The sequence below is a fragment of the Neofelis nebulosa genome, chromosome 8, assembly GCF_028018385.1.
Source record: "Neofelis nebulosa isolate mNeoNeb1 chromosome 8, mNeoNeb1.pri, whole genome shotgun sequence".
In the NCBI taxonomy this organism is placed as follows: Eukaryota; Metazoa; Chordata; class Mammalia; order Carnivora; family Felidae; genus Neofelis; species Neofelis nebulosa.
This window is the reverse complement of record NC_080789.1, coordinates 97,504,998-97,528,712: the sequence shown is the minus strand read 5'-3', so window position 1 is coordinate 97,528,712 and position 23,715 is coordinate 97,504,998. Positions and strand designations below refer to the sequence as shown.

The window sequence follows — 23,715 nt, the reverse complement described above, 5'->3', positions numbered from 1 at the left end:
GAGCAACTGGGACTCTCATATGTTGCTACTGGGAAAGTAAAATGTTGCAACCACACTGGAAAACAAACTAGAAGTTTCTTATGAAATTAAACATGTGCTTACCATAGGACTCAACTATCAAACTCCTAGGTATTTAATAATTTTAAAAAATGATCTCAAAATTGGGGTGCCTGGGTGGCTCAGTCGGTTGAGCATCTGACTTCAGCTCAGGTCATGATCTCATGGTTTGTGGGTTCGAGCCCCACGTCGGGCTCTGTGCTGACAGCTCAGAGCCTGGAGCCTGCTTCAGAATCTGTGTCTCCCTCTCTCTCCCTGCTCACACTCTGTCTCTGTCTCTGTCTCAAAAATAAACAAACACTTAAAAATTAAAAAAAATCTCAAAATAAATAAATGAACTTAAAAGGGGGGCAGGGGGCACCTGGGTGGCTCAGTAGATTGAACATCAGACTGTTCATTACAGATCAGGTCATAATCTCATGGTACATGAGATGGAGCCCTGCCTCAGGCTCTGTGCTGTAAGCACAGCTTAGGATTCTCTCTCTCCTCTCTCTGCCTCTCTCCCACTAGTACATGCAGATGCTCTCTCTCTCTCTCTCAAAATGAATTAAAAAAACTTAAAAAAAATGAAAACACATGTCCACACAGAAACTTATACAAAAGTATTCATGACAGGTTTATTCGTAATAGACAAAAGTAGGAACTACATCAAATATCCATAGGTGGGTGAATAAACTCTGGTACATTGGTACAATGGAATACTATTCAGAAAAAAAAAAAAGAATGAACTACTGATACATGAAAGAGTACATGATTATGAAATTCTCTCACAGTCAAAACTAATCCTTTAGTGACAGAATGTGTAACTGGTTGTCTGGGAACCAGTGGGTAGTGAGAGGGAAGAAAGGAACTTTTGCAGGTGATAGAAATGTTCTATGTCTTGACCCGATGATGTTTAAGAGATGTATACATTTGTTAAAAACCCACTGACCTCATGACTTAAAATGGATGTGTTTTATTGCATGAAAGAATAACTCAATAAAGTTGTATTTTAAAATGTCAAGGTCAAGGAAAACAACCCTGAGGAATTCTCCCAGATTAAAGAAACATCACAACTGGGGCACCTGAGAGGGGGGTTCAGTCAGTTAAGCAACTGACTCTTGATTTTGGCTCAGGTCATGATTCCAGGGTCGTGAGATCGTCTTGCGTTGGGCTCAGCACTGAGCATGGAGTCTGCTCTCTCCCTCTGGCTCTCCCCCTCTCACGCTCTCTCTCTCTCTCTCTAAAATAAAATGTAAAACAAAACAAAACAAAAAGATACATCACAACTAAATGTATCATATGACCCTGAAACATGCAGGAAAAATGCCTATAAATGATATAATCAGGATAGTTGACAAATTTGAATATGGGTTATAGATGAAAACACAGTACTCTGTCAATGCTAAATTTCTTGGCTTTGATAATTTTACTATGGTTATACAAGACAAAGTCCTAGTTCTAATAAAACATTTAGGAAAGGGACATAATGACCCCGATTTATTATCAAACAGGTGAGCAGGGTGGGGGGAGGGGAGAGAGAGAAGGACTATAAAGTACAGATAGGACAAAATATTAACAAATGGTAAATGTGCAAAGACTATATGAAAGGGCTTTTTTTCATTTTTTTAATGTTTACTTATTTTTGAGAAAGAGAAAGACAGAGTGTGAGCAGGAGAGGGGCAGAGAGAGAGAGGGGGAGATACAGAATCTGAAGCAGGCTCCAGGCTCTGAGCTGTCAGCACAGAGCCTGATGCCGGGCTCAAACTCACAAACCACGAGATCATGACCTGAGCCAAGGTCGGATACTTAACCAACTCAGCCACCCAGGTGCCCCATGAGAGTTTCTATACTGTTGTTTCAACTATTCAGGAAGTATAAAATTATAGCAAAAGAAAAACATTTTAATGAGAGGTGATTATCTAGATGGGAGAGGGGGAGGCTAGATAACTATTTTTTAGTTCTTAATCGTGCCATCCCTCAAAGCCGAGGCTATTTAAATGATTCATCCTATTAATAAGGAAAGACCCAGCCTATTAATAAGGAAAAGACTAGACTATCAGAGATGTCTAATTGCTTCAGGGAAATAGAAAGAGAGAATTTCTCAGGGCCATTAAAGAGAGGGGAAATTGCTCTTCAAAGACAAAATCTTGCCCTCTTCCTCAAGAAAAGATCAGGTATCTAATTTCTTAAATCATAGTCCAAAAAGAACATTTTCTTCCTTCTCTAACTCATCTCCGTTTCCACAGTAAACTAAGTCCTGCTATCAAAAACATTAGTTTGTAAATAATCACAAATTATCACAGCAACAAACAAAAAAAATTACAAAATTCTATCTCATCTTTTCTTATAATTATTGAAGCAGGGAAAGAAAATATCACCAATTGTCTTCTCACAGATACAATTGTACATCTGAGAGCACTCAGCATTTGTTATTCTTGTTGAAGATAAAAATGCACATTGTCCTCTCCCAGAAATATTCATGAATGCATAGTGCCTGTAGAAAAGAAAGCATACACGCTCAGCTGTTTAATTCTGAAGCTGACAATAACATAAATTATAATTTTTTTAAGTCCATTGCCTAAATATCTAGAAAATGGAAATATTATAACTTCATCAGTAAAAGATTTTCTTTTGGTCTTAACCTATTAAACAGAATATCAACCTTTTGATCCCATAATAATCTCTCATTTTATTTTACACTGGGAATTTTTGTTAGAAGGCAAAATTACCTTGCAATATTGCTATGGAGTCACGATACAGTAAGCCTGCTTTCCATCCCTCATATAATTTGTATTTGCTATGTATTTGAATATCCAAATCTCTTACAGAAAGAAAATAAAGAAAGAAAAGAAAGAAAGAAAGAAAGAAAGAAAGAAAGAAAGAAAGAAAGAAAGAAGGAAGGGAGGAAGGAAGGAAGGAAAGAAGGAAGGGAGATAAATGAAACTATCTTGTGAGGCATGGGCAGAAAGCATAAGATGTATTAAATATATATGGATAAGTAAATCAGTAACCTTGGAGACATGTCAGGTATATATACAGTATAGAGCATAGGAAAGGAAGAAAGAACAAAGCAGCACTAAATGTCTCACTCAAAATATACACTATGAACAGAGATACTTAACATCCATGAGGTCTTAAACTCACCTCCCACTGGTGACACGCATACTGGCCCTCTGCCTAAAAAACTCAAATAAAATCCATACCTGCTCAGCAGGTTCACTGAAAAGCTGCAGTTGTGGCCGGGCTTACGTGTTCCTGCCTCTCCCCAATAGAGAAAATGTGTATGCTGGCCATAGAGGCTTCTGTTTGGTGGGACCTCTTAGTCAAAACTCAAGTGATGTCCTAGAAACCACACCATTATCAGGAAAGCGGTATGCAGAAGAATCAGGCCATATGAAGATTACTTAACCAGGATTCAAGTGATCCTTTTACCCACTGGCACCCTATCCTGAGTTTGACAATTGATCCCATTCCAGCCCACTGTGAAAAGCTATCCCATTTCTTTCCCCTTGCATAGTGCTATTTGTTTTAAATTGATTTGATTAACTGTACAATTTAGGCATCTTAATTTGGCCCATGAGCCTTTCTGTTCTATGCTTCTGAGGTCTTTGCCTAGAAGTGTACTCACTATGACTATATCGAAGTAATCTCCTTCATGACATCTCTTGTAAGTTTGCAGCCCAAAATCACACTACTTGTAGGACCTAAATTTAGAATTAAAAGTGGCCCAGATACACCATACCCCAAGGTATCCAAAAACAGCTAATTATTCCTTGAAAAAGCAACCTTCATCTCAGTCCCCAAATAATTTCCACAGCAGCTCAAAAAGAAAAACAAAAATCACTAAACACTACAAAGGAAATTACACCATGAACAAAAGCAAGCAGAAACAATAGAGTAGACCCACAGACTTCAAATATTAGAATTATAGGATACCAAATATAAACTAGTATGTTTGATATCTTTCAAAAGACAGTTTGAAAAGATGAGTAACTAGCAAGATTTGAAAACTTAAAACAGAATCCCTAGAAATCAAAAGTGTAACAGTTAAGATTTTTTAAAAGTCATTGAGCAATTTAAAAGAAGATTATAACTAAATATAAACCCAAGCGTTTACAAAACACTGCACTTCAAAATAAAACTTTAAGGGTGCCTAGCTAACTCAGTTGGAAAAGCATGCCACCAGGGCCATGAGGTTGAGCCCCATATTGGGTATAGAGATCACTTAGTTACTCACTTACTTGCATAAAGAAACAAATTAAAAATAAAACCATAGTGAAGGTATATGTATGCATGTTTGTGTGTATACTCATGTATATTTATGTCTATAAATAATATAACTAACAATATACAGATCAAATGATGTGATAATATTTCACACGTATCGAAAATATCCTAAGTCAAAAATGCGTTTAATACACCTAACCTACTAGGTTAGCCTAGCATGCCTTAAATATGATCAGAACACTGATGTTAGCCTTTAGTTAGGCAAAACCATCTAACACAAAGCCTATTTTATACTCAAGTGTTGAGTATCTCCAGTGATTTGTTGAATCCGATAGTGAAAGTGAAAACCAGAATGGTTGGATGGGTACAGGATGGTTGTACCGGGTTGTGTCTGGGTTGGTGATCTTGTGATCACGTGGCTGACTGGGATCACATGGCTGACTGAGAGCCGCAGCTCCCAGCATCACAAGAGATCATACTGCACATCACCAGCCCAGAAAAAGATCATATGAAATATTCAAAGTACAAATTCTACTGCATATTGCTTTCACATTATTGTAAAGTAGAAAAATTATAAGTTTGGGGCGCCTGGGTGGCTCAGTCAGTTAAGCGTCCGACTTCAGCTCAGGTCACGATCTCACAGTCCCTGAGTTCGAGCCCCGTGTGGGGCTCTGGCTGATGGCTCAGAGCCTGGAGCCTGCTTCCGATTCTGTGTCTCCCTCTCTCTCTGCCCCTCCCCCATTCATGCTCTGTCTCTCTCTGTCTCAAAAATAAATAAACGTTATAAAAAAAAAAATTAAAAAAAAAAGAAAAATTATAAGTCAAACCATTATAACTCAGGGACCATCTACAATGGTGTGTCAGATGAATTTGGGGTATCCTCAAAATACCCATCTGTCATTGTGGGAGGGATCACTATAATTCAGTCAGAATGATGTACTTTATAATTTTGGTTTATTTTGTGTGCCTCATAACACATACGTCTGAGCATGTGCCTAGGATCATAATTTTGTTAATAATCTGCATGACATTTCCCTTCCTTTTTAATTATACTTCCTAAAACATTTTCTTAATCACTCTACTTGTTCTTACCAATGACCTCTGTGGGAAACTGTGGGAAACAAGACAAGATTCTTTTTAGATACAGATACATCCTGATTCCAACACCAATGTTGGAGTTGGAATGCATTCATTCCAGAGACTTACATCCCCAAAAGTGGGTCACTGTCAATCCATTTCCATTTTCTTTCTCCTCCTTTATATGATAATCCAATCCAGTAGTAATTCCTATAAGTTTGGGTTTGAATGAAGGTCTGTAAAGGAAACAAAACATATCATGTGACTAGCTCCCATCGGTTAGATAAATGAAAAAAACCAGATAAAGGTCCCACCTATTTCTGTGGCTGGTACTCTGCTATGTTCCATACCATACTTCATCTCTACTTCCTAGAAAACCCTCTCTTCCCGTCCATCCCTGTGCTTTTATCTTCTGAAGTAATTTTCTATCATAGATTATTTACTTAGTATTAAAAATGGCTGCCAAGGGGTTCCTGGGTGGTTCAGTCGTTTAAGCATCCAACTCTTGTTTTCAGTTCGGGTCATGATCTCACTGTCATAAGATTGAGCCCCAAGTTGGGCTCCATGCTGGGCATGAAGCCTGCGTAAGATTCTCTCTCCCTCTCTCTCTGCTCCTCCCCTGCTCATGCTCTCTCTCTCTCTCTCTCAAACAAAATCAAATAAAATTAAAATTAAAATTAAAATTAAATGGAGAACTCCTGGGGTGCCTGGGTGGCTCAGTCAGTTAAGCACCTGACTGTCGGTTTCAGCTCAAGTCATGATCTTGTGGTTTCATGAGTTCAAGCCCCGCATCAGTCTCCGAGCCTGCTTGGGATTCTCTCTGTCCCTCTCTGCTCCTTCCCCACTCACGCTGTGTCTGTGTCTCTCAAATAAATAAGTAAACTTAAAAATAAAAAAAAAAAAATGGAGCACTCCTTTAAAAAATTTTTTTTAATAGAATAAAAAACAAAAATGGCTGCCAGTCTCATAGATTATTTAAAACACGAAAAAAATGTAAATTTAAGTATCTAATAATAGACTTGTTAAATAATTTATGACACTATGAAACTACTCAAAATCATGCTCCAGAAAAATATTTAAGGATAAGTGATCATTACATATTCTTAGATGAAGAAAGGAATTTTCAAAACAAATTTATTAAAATAAGAAGTATATATAAGAAGTTGTGCATCAGAGCTGAGAAAGGCTTGCTATAGTGTAGTAGTTAGAAAGGGTGAAGGGAAAAGGGGCAGTATTTGGAAATATTTGCTATGTCAAAAAATGTAATATATCAAAGTGACATATAATGTCTGATCAAATGTGTAAGTGTATTTTAAAATATAGGTTTAAATTTAAGTGGGTTTTACTGCAACAAACAAAAATAATTTTATGACTTCATATCATAAATTTTTTTTATGTTGTGATTTAAAACATCTATTAGATTTGCATATAAATGTTATGTTGTTTTCCTAAGTGATAAGTAGACGTTTCAGACTGATCTTTGAAAACATTTCTCAGTAAAAAACATTCTATGTATGTGGATAGTTTTTATTGGTAATAAATTTAAAAGATAATTTTGATATTGTCACTTTATTTTCTCTTTTTACAATTCATTTTAAAAAATATACATCGATACAATATATTAGAATATTGATCAAATGAATGTTATGTACAGATGCAATGAAAATCACCATTAGGCTAATTTGTAAAACTGTTACCACTTTTACGTTATTCATTATTATCTCCATTTTGCAGCTGGAAAAACTGAGACCCAGACGCTAAGTAATTCACCCAAGCTCACTTAGCTAGAAAGTGGCAGAACTGGATTTTGCCTGATACCAGGCAGTCTGGCTCCTGGATTCCTAATAGTACCTACTGGATTAGATTGCCTCCAGGTACTTAGTTGCCACCTTAGAAGGATAAATAACCACTGCTTCCAGGCTGCAAATACCAAAGGGTTAAGAGCTCCATTGAAGGAGAGCCATGCTTTTCAGTGAGCTGTTCTCCTGCAGATGCCTTAGAAAAGGAAATGAATGCAAAACCCCAAAGTGAATCTTCAAGGGGGTTTTCCATTTTGGAAATAGTAATGGTCATCATGAATAGATAATATAAGAATGCTTAGTGAGTGGCAGCATCATATATGCCCATCAGTAGGCAGGGTTTTCCAGAACCCTTAACCTTCTTAACTACACAACTTGTGCTCACTCAACAGATACAACCCAGAGGATAACTGAAGGTCCCTCTGTCTGGATTGCCACATCCTCATTATCTTGGGTCCCTGGGTAAGAGACCTGGTGCAAGAAAATAAAAGTAAATGTAACAGTCCATGTTACCAGTTCATCTTGATCATTTATCTTCAGAAGAAATGAATTATAGCTTTGGCATGTCTGTTTACATCCCTTCCAGTTTTTATATTCAGGAATAAAATAGTAACACTTTATTCCACAACAGGACCAGTGGCTTTCATAGAGTTTGCCTGCAACATATAAGGTGAAACATTACCTGCTATTCCATTAAGCAGAGCCATATATTTATCAGCCCTCCATAACTAAGTAAACTCTTAGTATCATCAATAATGACAATATTATGTTCATCAAGATTCTGGAATGTAAAGAGATAGCTCTCATGTTCCTTGCAGCACAATTCACGACAGCCAAGATATGAAAACAACGAGTGTCCCTCAATGGATGAATGGATAAAGAAAATGTGATATATACAATCAATAGAATACTCTTCAGCATTTAGAAAAAGGAAATCCTGCATAGGCAACAGCATGGATTAACCTTGAGGATATTATGCTCAATGAAATAAGCCAATCACAGAAGTATAAATACTCCATGATTCCACTTATATGAGATACAAAAAATAGTCAAATTCAGAGAAACAGAAACTGGAAGGTGGTTGCCAGTGGCTACAGGAGGGGGGAGTAAGGAGTTTTTTGTTCAATGGGTATACAGTTTCAGTTGTGCAAGATGATTAAGTTCTAAAGATCTGTGGTACAACAAAATGCCTTTGGTTAACAATACTGAAGTGTGCACTGAAAAACTTGTTAAAAGGGTGAATCTTGTGTGTTCTTACCCACTCCCAAAAAGAGACACATGAGAAAACTTTTGGAGGTAATGGATATGTCTATTACCCTGATTATGGATGATTTTACAGATATATGCATATGTCCAAACTTGTCAAATGATATACAGTAAATATGTGCAACTTTTGCATGTTAATAATACCTCAAGAAAGCTGTTTTTAAAACAATAAAAGTAAGTTTTTAAAAAGATTCTGGGGGCGCCTGGGTGGCTCAGTCGGTTAAGCGTCCAGCTTCGGCTCAGGTCATGATCTCACAGTTTGTGGGTTCGAGCCCCGCATCTGGCTCTGTGCTGACAGCTCGGAGCCCGGAGCCTATTTCGGATTCTGTGTCTCCCTCTGTCTCTGCCCCTCCCCAACTCGCGCTCTGTCTCCCTCTGTCTCAAAAATAAATAAACATTAGAAAATAATAATAATAAAAAAATTTTTTAAAAATAAAAAGATTCTGGAATGTCTTCTAAATAAAAGAAACATTCTTTGGGATTTTTTTTCTTTTCCTCATATATTTTATAATGTATCAAATTTTTGAAATAGCATTGATTCTTTAATAACAGAGAAGATAAATTCCTACAACCTACCATATTGAAATGATATTAAATATGCAAAATCTTTGTAAACTTCAAATCCTAAACAAATATTTAATAGTTGTTAATTAACCAGGTCAGTTCATTCCACCATTATACATGATAACAGAGTTTATTATGTGAGATTTAATATTCTTATCTCTTGCATGTTTTTAATGGTATTATCACACCGAGTTGCACAAACATCAACACTTAGGCAAAACTTGCAGGAGCACTGCAGAGAGCACACAGGCCAAATATCTCAACTCAAGGCAGAATGGGAACACATGCACACAATCATCTTTCCAAGAGCATCCAAATGAAAGGCATTGTGCCCATTTTAGCCGAAGTACATTTTTACTTATAGCCTCCATATCTCATGTCAGCAACAAAGCGGAGTGCCTAATTTGCCCACAGGTCCAAAATGATCCAAGTTTTCAGGGAAGCTGACACACGATTTCACCTTCTGGGAGCAGTAGAAATGCAGGGCTTGTCATTGAGTTTGGGGGAAATATAGAGCCCTACTAATCCAAATGGCTCCTGGGGTCTGTCTCATATTTGATACAGGCAAACCCGAACACTCATATTACATCTCAGAAGTAGAAATAAAAAGTTGCCTGGTAAACCTAGATCACTAGCATAGATCGTAAACCTGTCTATTTAGCCTCAAACCTTCTGGGAGGGGAAGAAATAAAAGAAAATCATGCAATCTTCCCTTCCCTTCATACCTATATTTTTTCTCTGGCATGTCCTTTCTATAAAATCCTGCTTCATTTTCTGCTGAAGACTTTCATTTTCACGACTGTTATATTCCAAAATCTTATTTGTCAAAAGTTGCTCCTTGAAGTAGCTGTCATTTTGCACAATTTGGTACTCTTGACTCAAATTTCTTATCTTTTCCCTCTGCTGGTGGTTTTCTTGAATATACTGAAAAACTAAAATTAACAGCATAGATATAATATAAAAGTACTCATACGACTTAACTGTTAAAATGTAAGACAAAGGAAAGTCTCACTTTGATAACCAACCCATTTCAATACTTTAAATGAGTAATTTGACATTTAGAAAGTAACACCTCAATAAACTAACCACAGAAATGGAACCACCAAATTTCACACTGTTAGTAACCTGAGTGTAGAATAAATAAATAAAATTATGATGGTAATACCTTATAATTCGGTTTTGTTTCTTTTTAAAAGTTAGTGCATCATTTATAAATAGGTACCAAAGTAAAAATCAGTCAATCAACTTTTAACAACACATCTGAGCATGAAAAACTGTGCTGAGACACATAAGGAAATAGCATCATTGTTATTAGAGGAGATAGAATATACACAGAAGAAAGGAGAGAAAGATTTAAATATGTACATTTATCTGAGTGTAACATATTAGTAATTTTCTCAAAAAATGTCAAGAAATTCAAATAAAAGATAACAGTTGAATTTAAGGGGCACCTGGGTGGCTCAACTAGTTAAGCATCTGACTCTTTGTTTTGGCCTCAGGTCATGATCTTTCAGTTTCCTGGGTTCAAGACCCATGTGGGGCTCTGCATTGGCAGCTCGGAGCCTGCTTGGGATTCACTCTCTCCCTCTCTCCCTGCCCCTCCCCCACTCACGCTGTCTCTGTCTGTCTCAAAATAAATAAATAAACTAAAAAAACATTTAAAAAGTTGTATTCAAGATCATCTAATGTCCATGTACAGAATCACTCTTTCCACTAAACTGTATCTTCATTAAATACTTAAAAAAAATCACAAGAAAGTCATAATTTCTTCTGAACAGCTATTTCTTGAAGAATGTTTAAGAATCACAGTGATCTAAACTCAGAAGTCAGAATATGACTAAGTCCTGTAACTGGAGGAATGTTATCATGTATTATACACAGTAAGACAACTCACTGAACCACAGAGTCACTGGAATAGGTAAGTAACATGAAAATAGCACTGTGACATGTCTATGGAAAAAATCACCCAGAAGGAGCCACCTGGGACATTCCCTGATGGGAGTCGGGGAACAATTAACGGAGCACAATTAATATTTGCACAATTAGCAGTCCCTGCTATTACTCAGGCTTGAAGGATATATTTCAATTACTCACTCTTTGTTCCCAACACTGCAACTGTCACCAATAGTAGTAAACAGAGGATCCCAAGAATCACCGCAATGAGATGCCAGGGCACTGAAAACTCTTTAAATAAAAAGAAAGATAATTATCAGGGGCAGAGCATGGCCCCTACTAACCTTAGCCTGGGATACCATTTGAAACAAAGAGACAATCTTCCCTAAAATTTTTACAAAAATATATCATACCAATTGATTTAAATTCGTAACCTAATAATTACAGTTTTAAAGTCTCAGATTTCTAGGGCGCTTGGGTGGCTCAGTCGGTTGAGCATCTGATTCTTGATTTTGGCTCAGGTCATGATCCCAGTGTCATGGAATCCAGCCCTGTGTCAGGCTCAGCAAGGAGCCTGCTTGAGATTCTCTCTCTTTCTCTCTCTGCCCCTCTCCCCTTTTATGAAAAATAAAAATAAGGTCTCAGACTTCTGATGATATATACCCACTGTAGAAATATTACACATAAGAACAGTCCAATAGGATTTTATTTATTTATTTATTTTATTTATTTATTTATTTTTTTTCTTTAATTTATTTTTGGGACAGAGAGAGACAGAGCATGAACGGGGGAGGGGCAGAGAGAGAGGGAGACACAGAATCGGAAACAGGCTCCAGGCTCCGAGCCATCAGCCCAGAGCCTGACGCGGGGCTCGAACTCACGGACCGCGAGATCGTGACCCGGCTGAAGTCGGACGCTTAACCGACTGCGCCACCCAGGCGCCCCTGCAATAGGATTTTAAAAGTACTTCCCTTACTAAATAGAGAGCTGTCCAATGACTATGCTGTGCACTTGAAACTAAGGTGCATTGCATGTCAACTATCCTTCAATTTAAAAAAATCTAACCAAGTTTTCAAAAAGAAGCACAGAAGGCAATAGACATAATACACATTTATAAGAATCCACACGGACATTGTATACTCTTTCCTGTGATCACAACTAATCATGACGAGGAACAAAAAAACAGTCAATATTCTTGAGGAATTGGTAGCCAACAGTGGATATTCTGAAGCTGGAAATGTGATTGGGATCTATCCTTAAACGAGTTTCTAGAAATAGGGGCGCCTGGGTGGCTCAGTTGGTTGAGCGTCCGACTTCAGCTCAGGTCATGATCTCACAGTTTGTGAGTTCCAGCCCCACATCGGGCTCTGTGCTGACAGCTCAGGGCCTGGAGCCTGCTTCGGATTCTGTGTCTCCCTCTCTCTACCCCTCTTCTGCTCTCATGCTGTCTGTCTCTCTCTCTCAAAAATAAATAAACATTAAAAAAAATTTTTTTTTAATTTCTAGAAATCAAATTTCCTTTCTTTTTCATCAATTCTATTTTTCCCTAGACAATATTATATTTAGCCTCCTATTTTTGAGGTCCTTGATCTGAAAACTGTATCTCTGTCACTAAATTAAAACAGTAAAAGTCATTCTCACTTTAGAGCTCGTGACAATATTTGAAGGTAGAACAGAAAAGAGAACAGAAAAAAAAAATGAATGCTCCTTCTGTTTCTTCATTGCCGTTAAGGTTTGGTAAATATTTAAGACACCTAAAACACCTTCTATCTGAATAAAAACATTGTTTCTAACAAATATTGTCATTTTTCAAGCAGTCTCTAAGACCTTTATTTCTCTAGGAAATGCAGTGTTTTCTTGAGACTGTAATCTGTCCTTCACTTTTAATGGCCTCAAAAATTCCTCTTGATCAGAAATTTGAATAAAAACATTTTATTGGCTTTATGAATCTAAAAGAATTCATCAATTTCTCCATTCTCACAAAAAAGAAAAAAAAAAAGACTTGCTCTGCTACCTACGCCATTATCGTTTCCTATCACCATTTGAGAACCTGAAGGACAGACAGGAACTTTTTTCCAAACGTCAAAGTTTGAAAGAGATGCTTAAGACACGTACCTTTGTCATCAGTTTTCCCAGGCCTTTGAGTCCTACCTGGCCTTATTCTATTTTGTGACTCTGAAGGAGACTGAAGAAATCTCAGGGTGGAATAAATCACTTTCTGATCGCTCATCTCTACAGGAAGAAGGAAAACATGTTTTGCATTAAAACCTCACAACAGGATGATTTCTTTCAAAAGAAAAATTACTGTGTCAGTCTATAGAAATATACAAGAAACATACCTAGAGGTGTGTGTGTGTATCTGTATGTGTAAGGGGAGGTGTGTTTAACTCCTTCAAGTGCACAAAGCATGTGGACTGAGCCTGATATATATAGGAAAGCGAAAACCTTTCAATATTTCTGTTAAACTCATTTATACTTCTAGTGATTATTGCCATTATGATTAGAAATACAGAAAGGTGGTTTTTTTTTAATCTACCAATACACTGAATAGGCTGAGTCATATTCACCCAGCCAATTTAACTCCAAATGTTCAATGTACATATACAAATGTTGGGCAAATTTGAGGCACCATTGTAAATTACTGAGACTGTTTTAAAACTATCAATTCAAAAAACAAAAATTCTGTTTCTGAAGTACTGAAAAAATATAAGTATCTTGCCTTAAAAAGCCTTAATATACACATTCAGATCTATATATAAATATTACAAATTTCTTGCATTCTTTTCAGTTATGACATGACTCTACTAGAGTGTTTCCCAAAATACATCCCATAAACCATCTGCAAAAGAATTATTAAGGGTTAACATCACAGATTGCTCAACAATCTGATTCCAGTGCCCCATGCAAGGTGTGTGGAATAAAAATCTCTTAGGGGTGCCTGGGTGGCTCAGTTGGTTGAACATTCGATTCTTGATTTTGGCTCAGGTCATAATCCCAGGTAGCCCCATGTCGGGCTCTGTTTTGAGCATCGAGCCTACTTAAGATTCTCTCTCTCTCTCTGCCCCACTCCCCCACTTGCACGTGCTCTCTCTCTCAAAACAAAAATAAATTAATTAAAAAATAACGATTAAAAAAATCTCTTAGTTGGAGCCAAGACTCCTGTATTTTTAATCCCAAATGATTCCATGTATATTTGAATTTTAGAAATAATTTTCTAGTGTATGATGTTGCCACAGAAGCCTCTGTGAAAATAAAATTTGTCAATAGGCAGTCATTAGTTAATATCCATAAAGGATTTGATCTATATTAATATCAATATAACAAGAAATTATTAAATAGTAAACGTCTAAAACTTACCTTGGTTCTTATATTAATCAGTGTGAAGAGATGATATCTAAGGAGCAGAAAACGTGGAAAACAAATTGCACATGTAACTATATCCTTTTTCAATTTTTTAATTAATTTCTAAAATTTTCTAACTTCTTCACATTTTCCCTAATTTCCTAAGGAACAGGAGTGTTTTCACTTATTCAGTCCTTTAAGATGGATAGTATGTAACTCAACATAAAGCAAAACACGCAGCATATTGAGAAAAAGAAAATAGCTTCCGGTGAATGCTGCAGTTGTTTTCACATCCTTTAGAGTTCATGCAGTTCTGATGTGATCATTAGAAAATTCTTTTCTAGCAATCCCATATTCATGCCAAGCCACTTGTAATAAAATGCCATATTCCTAGCATCTTTTTTCCTGAGAATTTTTTCTTTATAAGTGGGACTAGTAAGATACTCAGATAACAAAGCTATGAGAAAGCAAAAGCAAATGTTACCTGTGTCTATGCCAGGCAGTGATGCAGGTGGAGAACACTGGTCCAGAAATGCGGTGGAAGAAGCTGGCCTTTCCAATCCTGGATCCCTTGTGTGCGTCAGGACTATAAGACAGAAGGCAGAAATGAATTTTCTCTGAATGGTACTCACACTAAAAAAATTAGTGCCCCTCCTCTTGACCAAAGTGGTGAAAGGAAATTATATCAAAAGGCTGATGTTGAGGTATATCTTCCTCCATTTCAACTAACCAACCACTTTGAACTCTTTGCAAAATAACAGTCAAAATCAATTATTTGAGGACTGAACATATAAATGAACACAGTTTTGTTCTAAATTCTAAGTAACTAAATTCTTTAACTCTTAAATAGCCTGTTAGAAACTTTGTCTTCCATGTTGCTATTTGAAAAAAATGTATTATTTCTTTTTTCCATTTATGTGTACTACAGATAAGTGTATTTTAGAAATTGTTTTTACATGTCCATAATTCCACTACAAAAATTTTGGCGTATATTCTTCTAGTTTTTCTATCCACACACTGGGTTTATTATCAAAGTTGGAATCGTTCCATACATGATGTTTGTGATTATTTCCTAATAAATGTTTCCTCATTTAAAAAATATTCATCTACAATGTGATTTTAAAAACCATATATAGTCATTACCCAGACAGATTATATCACAATTTATTCAGGCAATCCCCTACGGTTGGGCATCTGGGTGGTTTCCATGTTTTTTGCTAACATAAAAAATATTTGGCCTTATTTTTGAATACTGTCTTAGAAAAAAATTTTAAACATAAAATTATGGGATCGATACGTTAAAGAACTTTGATACATATTGCCAAATGCCTTCCAGTGAAGTTGCTCTCATTTGTACATCACTAGGTGTGTGAGAAAATGCTCACATTTGATCTTTTAAGAAGAGATACTATTGAAGTATTCCTCCACTCAAGTTTTGTGCGTGAACCTTACTTCGTGAAGATCTTCAACCTTCCAGCTAAAGGAAATTCATCTCTGCAACTGTTTCTATGAGTCAGACCTTACCAGAATACACCCAAATCTCCCTGAAGTTCATTGTCATGTAATACAGTCCTTGTCAGTCTTCTGACATACAGCTCTATGAAACCAACTGACGTTGCCCTTCACATCACATGATTATGGTTAACGTGGGGTGTGGCAGAGAGGAGTGAGGTGGGATGAGAAACAGAAATTGGTTATGCAGAGACAACTCACCCTTATTTCACCCGACTCTGACCAAATTCCTTGCTTATTCTTTTTTTCCCTTACCACGTCGAGCCACAACCAAAGCATTGTCCTTTAGAAGGATTTCTCATTCTTCAGTTTGCTCATGCTGCCCACCTCACTTCCATGCTACTTTACAAACACAGCTACTGACTGTTCTCACCGCTAGGACCACCATGTCTAGGTTATGTTGCCGGTGTTTGGTCCCTGTCTGTCCCCAAAGCGGTCCTGAATCTCTGAATCACCACTTGTCATCATGTGCAGGCACTCAGCTGAAATACCTCCCAGAGACTAATTTAATTCAATAAGACAAAGCAAAGTTGCATGGGTAGGTTCTGGACACTTCAAGAATACATGCTGCTGGGCATTTTCTTGTCTTTACCTCACTCCTGGTTCGACTTTGTTCATCTCCAAACAGAGAAAGATCTTAGCCTTCTATCCTAGCGCCAAAAATAAATAAGTAAATAAATAAATAAATAAAACCAGTTCTGCTGAGAGAACATTGGGAGCAGGGGTGGGAGAAGTATTCATGGTGATCAAAAAAGTGGCAGAGAGAGACACTATCATTTATTGGAGGATCCACTGTACATCCAAACATATCAGAACCTTCCAATGCTGAGAACTGTTTATTACTGTCCCCATTTTACGAATGAAGAAACTAATGTTAAGAAGTTAATTGACTTGCCGACACCCGCTTTCTTGCTAAGTCTTGACCCATGTTTAAAATCATGCCTGACTGAATATAAAGCACTGACAGAATATGGATTCAGAAGGGCTTGGATTTGCAACAAACCTCATGCTACAAAGCATGAATTCTGGAAGCAGGCAGATGTGGCTTGAAATACCAGCACTAGCTTCCCTGTGAGATGTGGGGCAAGTCACTACCCTTCTATAAAACGTCGGGTTCATCAGAGTAAGATAGCGAGAATATTTGCCTTCTCAGGTTGTTACGAGAGTTAAGTGAGACCGGGTCTATCAAGTGCCAACCAGACCTGGTAAACACGCAGTAGGCACTCATTACGTGTAAATATTATTATTTGAGGTCCAAGGTTCAAATAGTTTCTAGCTGCAAAAATGTGAACCAGTCACTTGCGATCTTCAAGCCAGTTTCCTCCCATGTTCTATGAGAATATCACTCACTTGATAGACTTGGAAGACTTCAATGAGATTAGCACTACAGATAGGATTTCTCAGACTTCAAAATAAATAGTCATTTTTTCCCTCTCTCTCCCAAGGTTCTATAAATAGCAGAAAAGCCAGGACTGCGATCCAGAAGTCCTGACAGGCTGAGCTAGTTTCTCTGTCCTAACATGTGAGGTTTGGAGTGTAGACGTTCGGAAGAAAGGAGGTAGGAAGGGGCGGGCAGGCACATTAGTACTGGAAAAACGTGGGCGGCATCCTACTACCGCCCTAGAAAAACCATTCTGTGCCCTCAGATCTAGCTATTTATATTTTCCTGTCCCTGTGGAGACACTAGTAATGCTGAGCCTTTATTCTGTTTTGCTTTACATCCTTATAGCTGATGAAAGGGTGGAGAGTTCTCACGATGGAGCCTAGACAGCTGCAGATTACCTTTTTGCACTTCCATACCTGTCTGTCTTCTCTACGTAAACTCTGTGACTACCACATCTGTCTGGTCCCTTATCGTAACTGCAGCACAGACAAGAGATACGATGCCTACATGTGTGCTTGATGAGCAAGGGGGTTCGAGTTAAGAGAAATTGACTATAAAATCTAGATTTTTCCATTTTAGAGAGAAGCCAGTGAGAGGATATCCTTGGTCTTCTGAATTCACTTTTGCTCAAAACACACATAATACATAAAACATATGTATATACAAAGCATTTGTTTACTTACTTCCTGGCTGCTTGGCTGCAAAGCCTTTTTCCATTTGGGAAACCACACAACTTACCTCAACTCCTACTGACAATATTCACTTTGTCAGCTAGGAGCTTAGATCACGGCTTCTAGTCACACCTTCCAGCTTTCTGGTCACACTGTCAAACCTCAGCGGCTTATCATTTCACAGCAGCATGCTGTTCCTCCTCTTGAACGTGAAGTATGTCTAGCATAAACACTAGTCCTACGAAAAGATGGTCTTCCTCCCTCTCCTGAGAAGTGGACCTCACCTAGCCACGATTCCCACCTCCACGGTTGTTAGACTTAATGCCTAAACTTCATGACAGTGAGCAACTTCTGGCTCTTGTTGTAAAAACCCAAAAGACTTCATTTGAAGGTTCCTGTTCCCTGACTAGTACCTCATTTGTCCTTCTTGTCTTTACAATAAAAACTGTTCTAACACTCTAGAGTCAAAATCTTTGATATTGGCCCAATTGCCCTCCAGCAGTCAATCAAACAGTACCCATCCTTCCTCCAATTTCTAAATACCTAAATGAGAAGACCATCTCAGGAAATAAGTAAGCATGAAAAAATTATAGGAAAAGAAAAAAAAAAGGATTTCAGGTTGCTATTTGGGCTCTGTGCCACTAAAGGATAAAGTCTGTTCATGGGTTGAAGGGAAAATAGCTCTGCAAAGTAGTGGCATAATTAAGAAATTAGATGTTTGAATTAGTGTTCCCTCCACTACATCACACAGTTCAGACTCTAAGCTCACCCTCAAACCATTCATTTACCTTTGCTCTTTATTTTTATTCAATTCTGTGGATTTTCTATTCTAGCTCATTACCATACAATGCTAAGAAGCCAACTATTAAAACTGCCCATAGATGAGTATAGGAGCCTTATTCACAATTGCCAAAACTTGGAAGCAACTGAGAGGTGCTTCACTAGATAAAGGGATAAACCGTGGTCCATCCAAGCAATGGAATATTCAGCGCTAAGAAATGAGCTATCAAGCCACGAAAAGACACGAAGGAAACTTAGTAAGAAATGAACTATCAAGCCATGAAAAGACATAAAGGAAACTCAAATGTGTATTACCAAGTAAAAGAAGTCAATCTGAAAAGGCTACATATTGTCTGATTCCAACTATGACACTATGGAAAAGATAAAACTATGGAGACAATACAAAGAGTAGCAGTTGCCAGAGGATGAGAGTAGGGAGAAATAGAATAGAGCCCAGGGGAATTTTAGGGTGGTGAAAATACTAGCTCTGAGACCAGAATGATGGATATATGGTCATTATACATTTGCCCAAACTCACAGAATACACACTGCCAAGAGTGAACCCTAATGTAAACAAACTATGGGTTTTAAGCGGTTATGATATGTCAGTGGAAACTCATCAAATATAACAAATGTGCCACTCTGCTGAGAGATGCTGATAACAGAGAAGGCTGTGCATGTGTGCAGCTAGAGTATATGGGAAATCTCTGTACCTTCCTCTCATTTGGCTGTGAACCGAAAATTGCTCCCCCCAAAAAAATCTTTAAAAAAAAATCACAGGGATCGCTTGTTGAACTTACAGCACAACCCATGTTCACAGGCCTCAAACAAAATGGTCTAATGATGGATACACAAAATAATCTCAGCTCTCATCTACATTAAAAATGTCCACATGAATAAACTCAGTCTGACATCGATGAAGTATCCGCATGTACTCTTAACTGTAAGAAGCAGAGGTGCAAAACCTAGAAACTCAAAATAAAGAATTCTCGCCGGTCCTCTTTGCGGGGCCATTTATCTATTCCTTGGCTGAACAAAGTTAAAGTGCTCTACTTGGACCATACATGAGAAAATTAGAATCACAGTGGGACCACATCCAAAAGACACATCCTGTTCCGAGGTATTTGAATATACAGCTCTGTGGCACAGGTATGTGTGTATGCAAAATTCATGGCAGTTGGAAGGTTTGCACAGTGGCAGAAATGAGTCTCTTCCACCTCAGACTAAGTTACAAAGACACATAATCTGAAGGCAGGAAGTACAAAAGACAACAAGCTCAATCAACTGTTACAAAGCACCTACTCTATGGAAAAGACTGTGCTAGGTGCTGGGTGGTGACACTCCATCCCAAAAAGGAACAAAAGGAGGGACGGGGCACAGAACCAATACTTAGGAAATGACTTTGATTATTGTAAGAGGTCTCTTTTTTTATAGGGAGAGGGGAAAGGGAACATGTATCTGCTGACCTGAGTGCTATAACAATCTGGTTTCACATAAAATTAGCACACAATTTAGTTTTTAGTGATCCTTGTCCGCTAGCAACTTACCATCAAGGAGAGCCAGTTCAAACAGGGTACATGAAAGCCAGAAACAATATAAAGTATTTATCCTAATGACCTATCCTCCAATCTTGGTTTGAACATGAGAAACACAGGAGATAGTGGAGACAGAGCATAACAAGTGAGTCAGCGCTAGAGGGAAGTCAGAGAATGAAAACAGAGTTAATACATTAGAGGCTTTTTTTAGTCTAAGGACTATTTCCCCCAACTTCCTCAATCTTCATCATTTTAGTCAATGTCTTCCTCAGGAGACTCAGAATAAAGATTCTCTCAAGGAGCAACCAAAAATTGTGGCCCTACAGAAGGTTAACAGAGCAATTTGTTTTCCCTTCCTCCTGGAGACTGACGTCTAAGAAAATTATAACATGACTTTATGACTTTACATTGTATATCCACCAAGGTCTCAACTTAAGAAGATATGCTTATTTTCTTAAGAGACCAGCAGGTGATGACAGTATAGTCTTGCACCGTGGAGATCAGGTGATGTTCCAGAGCAAACCTGAAGAGGATGCTCATTCGTGTTCATGCGTGTTTATGCAGTGCGAAAGACCAGACGGTACTCCAAGGCAAACAGGCTACCAAGACGTGCTTTAGAGCTACATTGTCCAAAGGATAGCCACAAGGGACACTGGCTACCTAAATTTAATCAAGAGGGAGGAGTCAACAAGAGGGATACCAGAACTTCCCTCCTCCCTCAAACTTGGCAGTATTGAGATCACTTGGAATTCCAGGAATCCAGGCTGCAGTCGGACAGAAACCTCTCCAGGAGCTAGAGAGAAGCTTGGCAGTTCAGAGGTGCGTGTTTGTGAATTGGGAGAGACCAATCGGGTGGCTGCGGAGGCAAGGAAGAGGGAGGTAACCCTGTCGGTGGAGAAACAAAAGGAGCAGAAAGAGGCTATGGAAGTGTGGGATTGTATTTGGACAAGAGAAAAACCTCCCTGGACCACGGTCCAGGAAACAAGAATACAAAGAGAGATGAGAGACAGTTTCTACTTTGCAAGCAGCCCAGGAGTGAAGATCAGAGATTTCAGGGTTGCAGGACTATCTCCGGACCAGAGCCACTGCCTGCGGGCTGCCCTGCGTGCACCTGGTGGGGAGAAGAGCCAGCCCCCGGCTTGGTAATGCTCTGGGGCCGCACTGCAAGAAAGCTGTCCCCTCCATGCAGTGCTGTGAGAAGAGGGTTTACTAATGCTTCAAGAACAAGACGCTGCAGGCGCCAGCCAGAGGCCCGTTGTCCACCGGGCAGAGTAGTGCTATTCTCGGTCCGTGCAGAGTGGGATCCTTTAAACCACCGAGTTTTGAATTCCAGTAGAGTGCCCAGGATGCAGGGAGACTGGGGAGCCGGACAAACCGGGCCGGCTCCCGCCCATGCTGCTTGGGGAGCGCTGCCTGAACAGTGTGTTTCGAGACACCCAGTGCAGGGGGAGGACTAGGGTGTCACCATTTTCCTCCCCGTCACCAACACAGTGGGGCTTAAGGGAACGAGATAGAGGCACCCAGTGCAGGGGGCACCCAGGGGAGGCAGGACCCACTAACACCAAACCTCACCCCTCCGAGGCTAGCAATGGCTTTTCTCCAGGAGTGAGATTGACACTCACGGAACCAGTAGGCCCCTCCTCCAGACCAGCACAGCCACGGGGTCCAAGGCACCACTGGACAACTGTCCTGTGGTTTTGTATGTGAGTCTGTTTTTGTTATTGTTGTTGTTGTTGTTTTCTTCTTTCTTTTAATTATTTTTTTCTTCTTTTTCTTTCTTCTTTTCCCCTGCCTTATCTTTCTGCTCTCCTAAGTTTTTTCTTCCTCCCATGGATTCAGACTTACAGTTTCTGATTTGATTTTTAGTTGATTCTTATTATGCATATTTTTCTTTTTTTTTTTTTTCTCTCTCTCTCTCTCTCTTTTTTTCTTTCTTGGTCTGGTTGTTTGTGTAATCAGACCTTTTGCCATATTCTTTTTACACGTTTTCTGTATCTCCTTCTTCTTTATTTTCATCTCTTTCTGGATTAAGCCCTATAAATTATTTGATTCTCTGACTGGTCTCTCTATCCACCCTAATCATTTATCTCTTAGTTTGCAATAAGGTTTCTTCGCCTCACCTTGTCCTCCTTTCCAGGGTTGCTTCAATGAAAAATCAAAGCATACCTGGTGGGCGGTCCAATACACCACTAAGAGTAGTGAGATACAGCAGCCAAGACACAACAATGGAGTGCACATAACACACTCCAAAAACATTTCCTGAAGTGCCAGACCCTGGACAGTCCTTTTTAATATAGTAGTACTCACAAGTGCAGGACACATAACAAGCTATTAAAACATGTAAAGGACAGAAAACTAGCCAAAATGATGAAAGGGAAGAATTCTTCTCAACAGAAATTCCAAGAAGAAATGACAGCCAGAAAATTGCTCAAAACAGATAGAAACAACATATCTGATCAAGAATGTAGAATAGTACCCATAAGACTAATAGCTGGGCTTGAAAAAAGCATAGAAGATGGCAGAGAATATACTGCTGCAGAGATCAAGGACCTAAGAAATAGTCACGATGAATTAGGAAATGTTGTAAATGAGATGCAAAATAAACTAGACGCAGTGACAGCAAGGATGGAAGAAGCAGGGGAGAGAATAGGTGAAATAGAAGATAAAATTATGGAAAAGGAAGAAGCTGAGAAAAGGTGAGAAAAGAAATTAATAGACCACAGGGGAGAATCAGAGACCTAAGTGACTCAATGAAACAAAATAATATTCATATCATAGGAGTTCCATAAGAGGAAGAAAGGGGCAGAAGGTTTATTTCAGCAAATTATAGCTGAGAACATCCCTAATCTGGGGAAGAAACAGGATCCAAATCCGGGAGGCACAGAAAACTCCCTTCAGAATCAACAAAAACAGATCAACACCATGACATATCATAGTGAAACTGAGAAAATACAAAAATGAAAAGAGAATTCTGATAAGCAGCTAGGGAAAATCAGACCTTAACCTACAAGGGTAGACACATAAGGGTAGTAGCAGACCTGTCCACTGAAACTTGCAGGCCAGAGGGAGTGGTAGGAAATATTCAGTGTGCTGACTAGGAAAAATATGCAGCCAAAAATCCTTTTTCCAGCAAGGCTGTCATTTAGAATAGAAGGAGAGATAAAGGCTTTCCCAGACAAACAAAAACTGAAGGAGTTCATGACCACTAAACCAGCCCTGCAGGACATCCTGAAGGGGACTCTATGAGTGGAAAGCAGCAAAACCTACAAAGGACCAGAGACAACATCACAAGCACAAAACCTACAGATAACACAATGACACTAAACTCATATCTTTCAATAATCACTCTAAATGTAAATGGACTAAATGCCCCAATCAAAAGACATAGGATATCAGAATGGATAAAAAAACAAGACGCATCTCTATGCTTCCTACAAGACACTCATTTTATACCTGAGGACACCTGCAGATTGAATGTGAGGGGATGGAGAACTATCACGCTACAGGATGTCAAAAGAAAGCTAGAGTAGACATACTTATATCAAACTAGATTTTAAAATAAAGACTATAACAAGAGATGAAGAAGACCATTATATCATAATTAAGGGGTCTATCCATCAAGAAGA

The 23,715-nt window shown here is 38.5% G+C and overlaps 1 protein-coding gene across 2 annotated transcripts; it reads right to left on the bottom strand.

The window, feature by feature from the left end:
* Positions 1 to 649: 649 nt before the first annotated feature.
* Positions 650 to 20,401, bottom strand: LOC131519998 (killer cell lectin-like receptor 2). 2 transcript variants are annotated; one of them, XM_058743674.1, is made up of 8 exons: positions 14,692 to 20,401; positions 14,223 to 14,259; positions 12,981 to 13,097; positions 11,067 to 11,156; positions 9,698 to 9,904; positions 7,656 to 7,798; positions 5,473 to 5,579; positions 650 to 2,533 (listed from the first exon to the last, which is right to left on the bottom strand). In XM_058743674.1, the coding sequence occupies exons 3-8, from the start codon at positions 13,093 to 13,095 to the stop codon at positions 2,374 to 2,376; spliced, it is 822 nt and encodes a 273-aa protein (XP_058599657.1). In that variant the 5' UTR covers positions 13,096 to 13,097; positions 14,223 to 14,259; positions 14,692 to 20,401; the 3' UTR covers positions 650 to 2,373. The 2 variants fall into 2 exon arrangements, with proteins under 2 accessions (XP_058599657.1, XP_058599656.1); XM_058743673.1 differs by lacking the exon at positions 14,223 to 14,259 and having other exon boundaries at positions 14,692 to 20,396.
* Positions 20,402 to 23,715: the final 3,314 nt, after the last annotated feature.